The sequence below is a fragment of the Sinocyclocheilus anshuiensis genome, unplaced genomic scaffold (assembly GCF_001515605.1).
Source record: "Sinocyclocheilus anshuiensis isolate Anshui unplaced genomic scaffold, SAMN03320099.WGS_v1.1 scaffold1360, whole genome shotgun sequence".
In the NCBI taxonomy this organism is placed as follows: domain Eukaryota; kingdom Metazoa; phylum Chordata; class Actinopteri; order Cypriniformes; family Cyprinidae; genus Sinocyclocheilus; species Sinocyclocheilus anshuiensis.
Window position 1 is genome coordinate 622,436 of NW_015546110.1, and position 9,341 is coordinate 631,776.

General features: G+C 41.3%; 1 protein-coding gene across 1 annotated transcript in view; it reads right to left on the reverse strand.

The window, feature by feature from the left end:
- Nucleotides 1–4,612: 4,612 nt before the first annotated feature.
- The window catches only part of LOC107700655 (nuclear receptor subfamily 1 group D member 2-like), a 13,929-nt gene continuing 9,200 nt past the window's right edge, over nt 4,613–9,341 (reverse strand). The window contains exons 5-8 of the mRNA XM_016502392.1: nt 8,223–8,851; nt 7,964–8,149; nt 6,824–7,034; nt 4,613–5,407 (exon numbers count right to left, since the gene is read on the reverse strand). Coding sequence (XP_016357878.1) covers nt 5,211–5,407; nt 6,824–7,034; nt 7,964–8,149; nt 8,223–8,851 — 1,223 coding nt within the window. The 3' untranslated portion in view covers nt 4,613–5,210. The remainder of the gene's footprint in view (nt 5,408–6,823; nt 7,035–7,963; nt 8,150–8,222; nt 8,852–9,341) is intronic.

The following is a 9,341-nucleotide window of genomic DNA, read 5'->3' on the forward strand; positions in this document are numbered from 1 at the left end:
TCACATAGTTGTTCTCACAAAATGTTGTTCTTGTAAATATGTCTTGCAGGTCAAGGGGGTTGAATAATTTTGATTGCAACTGTGTGTGTGTGTGTGTGTGTATATATACATATATATATTTATATACTTTACACTTTACATTTGAGCCCCTGTCCTGAGAAAATCTCTGCACATCCCTGTATGCATTGGATTTATTTTAATACCTTTATAACTAATGATCTTGAAGTATGCGCAAACACTAAGAAACACTCCGGTTACTAACATAACCTCAGTTTCTCAGGGGAAACTCCTGTTTACTCCAAATACTGAAGCCTCATTTGTTAACGTTTGTGTAGCTTTGCATTTCAGCCCGCCAAAACAGGTGGAACCAACTGCCTATATAAGTTGAATGCCTTTCATCAGAATCTTTTGACTGATAAGCGACAGCATGCAGGCAGCTTAAAGGGATAGTTCACCCAAAAATTAACATTTTTCAGTGTTTTACTCACCCTCGAGGCATCCTAAATAAAACGTCCCTCACACGGCTCCGGGGGGTGAATAAAGGCCTCCTGTAGCGAATCCATGCATTTTTGTAAGATAAATATCCATATTTCAAACGTAATAAACACTTTTCTCTCATATGTATGTTATAGGTATTCTGTCATAAGCATTTTAGTCGTTTTAATACTACAACTGATTGCTTCTGTTGTCCTCATTTGTAAGTCGCTTTGGATAAAAGCGTCTGATAAATGACTAAATAAATAAATTACTCTTTAGGTCTTGAAATGAATGAAATATTACAAAAAGAAAAGTACAATAAAATATTTTGATTACATGATGGAAAAAAATGCACTGACTAATTCGGACAAAAAGAAATCATGACTTTCAGCTATTTAAGACACTTTTTGCAAAAAATATTATATTGTTATGGACTGTAACCTCTTGTAATTCATAACAATGAGTAACACAGTATTAAAATAATTAAAAATATAACCATTTGAAAAAAGCAGAAAAAAAAAGACTTCCGACACCAAATGTACCTGCAATTATAGAATCACTCATATGACTAGTGCTTGCCGTAGCAGTTTGCGGCGTGCTTCAGAAACCCTCCCCCTTCCCCAGCTCCACCTGTATAGATCTGCTACGAGGTGATTCATGTATGCTATATGGGGGTTATTTAATGTATATTTGCAGCAGCAGTATTTCTTACATGCTCACAGCAGCATATTGTGGATGTATTGGCAGTAGCAAGTCTCGGTACCTGCTCTGCAGCAGCAGCAGCAACGTAGCAGATCTATTCCGCCAAGACCAAATACATTAGAATTGTCATGTATATTACAAGGTGCGGCACTGTGCATCACAATTAGTATCTATATTGGTGGCCTGCAAATTGTCTGTGGGCCAAAAACAATCACCTTGGTTTGGTCTTCATCTAAGGATATTTATTTATATATTTTACATTAATAGAGATTTTATTCCCGAAGGATCGTTTATTTCGATCTGCAAATAGATTTGGGTATCATCAGCGCAAACTCTGGAACTAGAAACAAAATCCTACTGTAAATCCCAAAAATACAAAATATATCTCCGATTTAATTTGTCTAAAAATATTTTCAACCATTTTTAATTTTCTGAAAACCCTACTTTTCCTGGAGGCCCACCTTCCAGCAGAGTTTCAGTCTAGCTCTAAACACACCTGAACCAGCTATAATCAAGGTCTTCAGAATCACTGGAAATCTCCAGGCACGTGTTGGAGCTAAACTATGCAGGAAAGTGGTTTTCCAAGAACAGGATTGGAAACCTCTTTCCCAGATCTTTTTTCCAATCTTCAAATGTTGTACATAGTAAGTACCGGTAAAAAAGCTATCAAAAGAATTGGATATGTTGAAGAGTTGCAACGCTATTAGCAAATTAAACTTTCTGGTGTTGTTCATTTTTTACGACTTGACATATAACACCCGTAATGCAAAAAGTAACATCCAAATTTACTGAAACTTGAGATAGATCTCAGAACAAAAATAATTAAAAATATAACCATTTGAAAAAAGCAGAAAAAAAAAGACTTCCGACACCAAATGTACCTGCAATTATAGAATCACTCATATGACTAGTGCTTGCCGTAGCAGTTTGCGGCGTGCTTCAGAAACCCTCCCCCTTCCCCAGCTCCACCTGTATAGATCTGCTACGAGGTGATTCATGTATGCTATATGGGGGTTATTTAATGTATATTTGCAGCAGCAGTATTTCTTACATGCTCACAGCAGCATATTGTGGATGTATTGGCAGTAGCAAGTCTCGGTACCTGCTCTGCAGCAGCAGCAGCAACGTAGCAGATCTATTCCGCCAAGACCAAATACATTAGAATTGTCATGTATATTACAAGGTGCGGCACTGTGCATCACAATTAGTATCTATATTGGTGGCCTGCAAATTGTCTGTGGGCCAAAAACAATCACCTTGGTTTGGTCTTCATCTAAGGATATTTATTTATATATTTTACATTAATAGAGATTTTATTCCCGAAGGATCGTTTATTTCGATCTGCAAATAGATTTGGGTATCATCAGCGCAAACTCTGGAACTAGAAACAAAATCCTACTGTAAATCCCAAAAATACAAAATATATCTCCGATTTAATTTGTCTAAAAATATTTTCAACCATTTTTAATTTTCTGAAAACCCTACTTTTCCTGGAGGCCCACCTTCCAGCAGAGTTTCAGTCTAGCTCTAAACACACCTGAACCAGCTATAATCAAGGTCTTCAGAATCACTGGAAATCTCCAGGCACGTGTTGGAGCTAAACTATGCAGGAAAGTGGTTTTCCAAGAACAGGATTGGAAACCTCTTTCCCAGATCTTTTTTCCAATCTTCAAATGTTGTACATAGTAAGTACCGGTAAAAAAGCTATCAAAAGAATTGGATATGTTGAAGAGTTGCAACGCTATTAGCAAATTAAACTTTCTGGTGTTGTTCATTTTTTACGACTTGACATATAACACCCGTAATGCAAAAAGTAACATCCAAATTTACTGAAACTTGAGATAGATCTCAGAACACATCAAAAGTCCCCCCCAAAAAACTGTACCTACAGGGGGCGCTACAAGTGAAATTAATAACGCCGAGTTATTTTAAACTCTAATTTTTCTTAATATTACTGTTTTTACAATCTAACAAATGCAGCCCTGGTGAGCATAAGAGACTTCATCAAAAACATTAAAACATCTTAAAGATTCCAAACTTCAAAATGATAGCATTTGACTTCAGTGGTTTTGTCTGTACATTTGTACTGGTGACAAACGGGTGCAAAAATGACTAAATGCATGAAAAGAATGAGTTCAGCATTTATCTGTTTATTTTCTTATTTTATATGTATTTAATTATATTATATATTCATATATAGAAATCTAGCTATCTTACAATGCTTTCACAGAAGAAAACTGACAGACTGGATTATGGCAACACAACAATGACACTGAGTGAGCCACAGGCTGAACAATGAGAGCAGAACACCAACACCAAATAAAGATACGTCTTTTCTTCACTATTCATCTACAGCAGCTGTGATATCAAAACCGACCCGAGAAGAGATCAGATGCCCAGAGCTGGCAGGGTGATGAGAGGCATTGCCGGTGTTACCATTTCCTGTTTCCTGTTTCCTCTTCCTGTCTGGTCTAGCGGTGCTTGAGTATGCACACTATTTGCTTACTGCAGCTGATCACACAGACACAATAATTCTACAAGAACTTTCACTGAACAGACTTACCCAAAAGCAAAAACAAAAATCATCATTCAGAAAAAAGAGAAATTAACAGAATTACAATTATTTGAAGGGGATGAAAAAAAAATCATCAAACATTCAGCCTGAAATGATCACCCATACAGATGCATGAAATCAGTTAGGGTGTGGCCTCAGCTATATATGCAGACATTATGACGTCACCGTGGATGGCTTTGAGTCCCATCAGCACCGGGGAGAAGCATGCACAATTCTTACAGTGATAAAACGCGATATGTCCTACTCCTCTTTTGTCATTTAGCATCATCAAACACTGTGTCATTACTAAAAGCCCTACGATTCAGGACATATACACAGATGCACCACTACGCAGATCTAAAATCAGAAACATACTCTATGCAAGAATGCTTGGCCAAGCCTGCGGTCTGATTGAATCTTGGCGGTAACTAGCACTCAAGCGGGCAACAGTCGACTTCAAATGTCTGTGCTAATAAACCAAGTAGCTAGCTAGCTATAAATGTGTCAACAGCTGAACTAGCTTCAAATTGCTCGGCAAGATTCTCTTCAAACTGTTGCTCCATGATTGCAGTAGTCGACCTGGAAGAGAAAACTGACTGTAAAAACAGTGTGTCAGTGTCCACTGCATTACAGCATCAGCGTGCCACGCGCGGTTTAACGCAGCCATCCACTGCATCAAGAAGCATTTGTGTTCACATGCTTACATAATGTTTCAGGCCTAAGAGTGGCTTCCTCTGCATTTAACTACAGATTTTAAGACAGAAAACTAACTATAAAAATACATCTATCCATTAAACATTCCTGTGTCTTTCTGCCAAAAAAGCTCAGATTAGCAGCTCGTTCCACATTCTTCCATTTCTTAGTTGGTGCTTTTCGGTGTTTCTTCTCTCTGAATTAGAAAGGATGCCAAACTGTGCTCTGTGTACTTCTTTTCTCGTTTGTTTGTGGGAACATCCCTTCATAATCTCCCCTTAGCAACACACAGCATTCATACGGGCCACAAGATATACCTCACTTCCTCTTCTCTGAAAGTATTAAAAGACCAACAAGGAACAATCACAAAAACAGTGAACGCGTCACTTATTGCACAGGCAGATTCATAAATCTAGAAACGAATTCAAGGTGCCTCTGCGCGCACACACAAACCGCGTAATCGTACAAACTCTCGTAAGCATCTACAACGAAACCCCTCCAGTTTGTTTCAGCGAGTCGTGTGCGTTAGCATGAGCAGAGGCGCTTTACAGTACAATGACTTAAGTATCTTCTACTTCTTAAGAACAAAGTATTCTTAAGTAACCCCCCCTCCACCTCCACCACCATGTTTAACTAGCAGTGATTTGAAAGTCATGGGGAGAAGTGTCAGAAAAGGGGCACTGAGTAACAGCAGTTCCCCACTGGCTAAACGGGCCGCAGGAAGGAGGCTCTGGAGATGGATGGGGCGGGGGGTGTGGTCCACAGTTATGGGGTTGGTGGGTGCTCAGGGGTGGACCCTGAAGGCCAAGAGCTGCTCAGAGTGCATGTTGTTGAGCGAGCGCAGGTCCGGCAGCTTGAGGAGCACTTTAGTGAAGATGGCGATCTCGTTGGGGTGGTTCTTGGTGATCAAGCTGCGCAGCGCTCGAATCAGAGTTTCCTGAAGGGCCTCGACCGAGTTGATGTTCTCGAGCCCGGAGCGATCTATGGGGAACACAATTCATTTAACACAGTAAGTCAAGGCATCCTCTCAGATTAGGGCTGGGCGAGATGGCAAAAAATTGACCGTTGACCGATTTTTTACGATTTTTAACTAGTCAAATTGAAAATGTAACAACAACATGATTCAAGTAACTTTTTCTTTATTAACCCTCTAGTTAAAGAAAATGCACCACACATGAACTTGTCAACGTAAACAAATCATTTGTTAAATATCTTTGCAGAAAAGATGCATGAACTAGAACTACATCTTGTACAATCTTGTCTTATACATATTATATGTTCAGAAATAATAAGAGGAAAATGCTTTAAAAATTCTCAAGTCGAGGTCATTCAAATTCTAAACACCAGTAGACTACCCAGACAGCAGACCGTTTCGGCCCAGTTCCGGCCCACATCTGGCCCGCATGGATTTCACATGGGCCAGATGTGGGCCGGATCTGGACCAACACTATGTTGCTGTCTGGGTATTATTAACTATAAAGGCCCGTTCACACCAAGCACGATAACTATAAAGATAACGATAAACATATAGTTCTAAAAATCGTTCTCAATATTAAAGAATAGCAGAGTCCACACCACAACTATAACGATAAAGGCACAGAGAAACGATATCGTTGGAATCACTTTCAAAACACTTTTTCTCCAGCTGATGAACGATAAAAAAAATTGACAGCCAATCAGAATCCATCCTGCTGTAACGAGCTCAAGAATTTAAAGCAGCAGACGAGTGTACGCTTAGAATAAACAGACGATATCGTTCGCTGGTGTGGACGCTAATATCGTTATCGTTCTTGGTGTGAACAGGGCTTAAATGTTCTGTAAAAACAACCTCAGCTTCCAACCTGTCACCATGATGCAAACATGAAATATCAGACATACAGTAGTAGTTCTTCACAGGTTTTTTATTAGATTGCGCTGCTTTTCCATAGTTTTTTCTGTGTAAACATGGACGTGTTTGACTCTTGCGCTCGCGTCTCTTGTAGCGTCTCATGCATGAAACGGCAGTCTAAAAACACTGCGCTCAAGTTAAAAGAAGCTCAACTCGCATCTTCTTGCAGGTTTTTCCTATTCCACTGCCGCGTCGCATCTTTGTCAACACAAAAGTGCATTCTGTGTGATATGAGCGTGAGCAGCTCCGGCGTTTCCATCTAAGCGCCTCTGATTGGCCAAAGCATTCCTAAATCCAATGTGCGCCGACATGCGGCTGGATCGTTCTTTTCTCTTTACTGTTACCACTGGCATAGTTAGTGTCTAATTCTAACGTTTGGTAAAATTTCTATTCAAAATTCAAATTGTGGCAAAACATTAAATTCAAATTAATCAATAAAAATCTGAAAAATGGCCCAGCCCTATCTCAGATACAAAACTACGGTCTCATAATGGTATGGCAGTTAATACCTGCAGACACCAGCACTACGGCCGTGAAGAGGCTCATCTCCTCCTCACTGAGGTTGAGCGCTTGCAGCTTCTCGGTGAAGTCAAACATTGAGTTGAGGAGATCTCCAGCACCCATCGAGCGCAGCGCCTCCACGCTGTACTTCCTGCCGCTCAGAAATGTGACCGTGCGCTCCTTCACATTGAACAGGGATGTAAAGCGCACCACCAGCACCTACAGGCCAAACAAGAAACCAATCGAACTGAATTCTATTCGGTCAATTCACAGGACTCTGAATGATTTTAGTCAGTTTCATTCAGTGTAGGGCCAGAAATTAACTTTTCCATTAAGGGGCAATATTTGCCCGCTGGAATTGATTTTAAGGGGCATTTTTTTACATTCATGAGGGCAGTTTTTAAAATCACACTATTATTATAATCGACATGTTGTCTATAATGTCAAATACTTAAATTTACCCAATGACTTTAATCTATATTTTAAATGGTTGTCAATAACAATAGATAGGCTACAATTTAAAAAAATCTAAATTATACACGTAAAAAGTAGGAGCTCATAGGGCTGTTAATATCGATACAGAAAACAATATAAAAACGTTTTGGTTTCGTATCTGTGTTTTGGGCACGCCACATTCTGGCTTCACAGACAAACATGTCGGCCCGTGACATTAGTCTAGCACAAGTTATGCAAAAACTCCCGTTATAGTCACTGAATATACAAAATTAATCTTTGGATATTTATGTATCTGCACTGTGTTGTTTGATGAGGGAATTCGCAAGCATGCGCACAACACAGCTCCGGCGTTTCCGTCTAAGCGCCTCTGATTGGCCAAAGCATTCCTAAGTCCAACAGAAACGCGTGTGGTTGGTTATAAGGCTCAACGCTGCACAAAACAGCACGTAAAAGCAATCTGATGCAGTGTGAGTGGATCTAAATAGAATTCCGCAAATTTACACTTTTTATTCATTTTCACATTTCATTTTAATTGCAACAGCCGTAATACATTGTTTAATAGTGCAGGGGCATTTTTTACCCCTTCGTCTTGAATTTATGGGGCATTTTTGCTCATGCTGGTGGCATTTTTGCTACAAGCCCTCTTTAAAATCCAACCCTGGTGTAGAGACTGTGTTGTATTTTGTTCATACCTCGAAGGTGCCGGCCTTCAGCAGGCTGACCTGGTTGTGCTGGGACAGCTCTTTGAATCCTGGGATGCGCTTTGCAAATTCCACCACCTCTCTGACGGCTGGGGTGAAGCTCATGGAGAACTCCTCCCAAATACTGTGACCCGACTTCTGAGGATCCACATAGGGCGATGTGTTCATGGGGCAAACCTGTGATTGAGAATCATGAGTACTTGTATAGACTCCCACTGACATTTCGGTATGGGTTCTCTGTGTAACTCACCAGGTGCATCCTGTTAACCCTTGCAAATGTTGGGACACTACAGCTGCCGTTGAAACGTGTTTCATTGTCATTATGAGCTCTCAGAGGGAGGTTCTGCAGAGACGGTCCAGCGGAGCTGCTGTTGGGCAGTCTGACAGGACAGCCCGAGTCTTCAGGCCCCTGCGGAGCACAGCCTGATGGGGGCGTTTGTTTGCTCTCTGAGGATGCATTGCTCTGCTGCTTCCAGACCTCCGGAGTCTTCTCTGAGCAATGGCTGTAGTTGTTAGGGGCTGCTGAAGGCATGCTGGCCTGCTCCTGATTGTACATGAAGGTCTCCTGATGCGCTCTAGTCACTGTGCCGATGACCTCCTCCTCCCCGCTGTCAGTGGCACTGGAGGAGTCTGAGCTGGTGCTTGTATCCATGGCGATCAGCAGCTCGGGGTCGGGGCTGGATTCGGACCGGTGGCTCCGGGGGGAGGTGGAGGGGGAGCGGGAGGAAGGGCCGGAGCCGCTGTGCTCTGAAGCTGCATCGCTGGCTGATGGCTGGCTGCTCAGCAGCTGGCTGTTGTTCATCATGTTGTTCATGGCGTTCTGCATCTCGAGCAGCATGCGCTGCTTCTCTCGTTTGGGAATCCGGCCGAAACGCACAGCTGAGGAGCACAGACACGGTCAGCTCACAGGCTCCAACAGACTGACACTTCTGCTGAGATCTGTCTGTCTATCGTCTGTCTGTCTGTCTATCTATCTATCTTCTGTCTGTCTGTATGTTGTCTGTCTGTCTGTCTATCTATCTATCTTCTGTCTGTCTCTCTGTCTGTCTGTATGTTGTCTGTCTGTCTGTCTATCTATCTTCTGTCTGTCTGTCTGTCTATCTATCTATGTTCTGTCTGTCTCTCTGTCTGTCTGTCTGTCTGTCTGTCTATCTATCTTCTGTCTGTCTATCTATCTTCTGTCTCTCTGTCTGTATATTGTGTCTGTCTGTCTGTCTGTCTATCTATATTCTGTCTGTCTGTCTCTCTGTCTGTATATTGTCTGTCTGTCTATCTATCTTCTGTCTATCTATCTTCTGTCTGTCTATCTATCTATCTATCGCCTGTCTGTCTATCTATATTCTGTCTGTCTGTCTCTCTGTCTGTATAT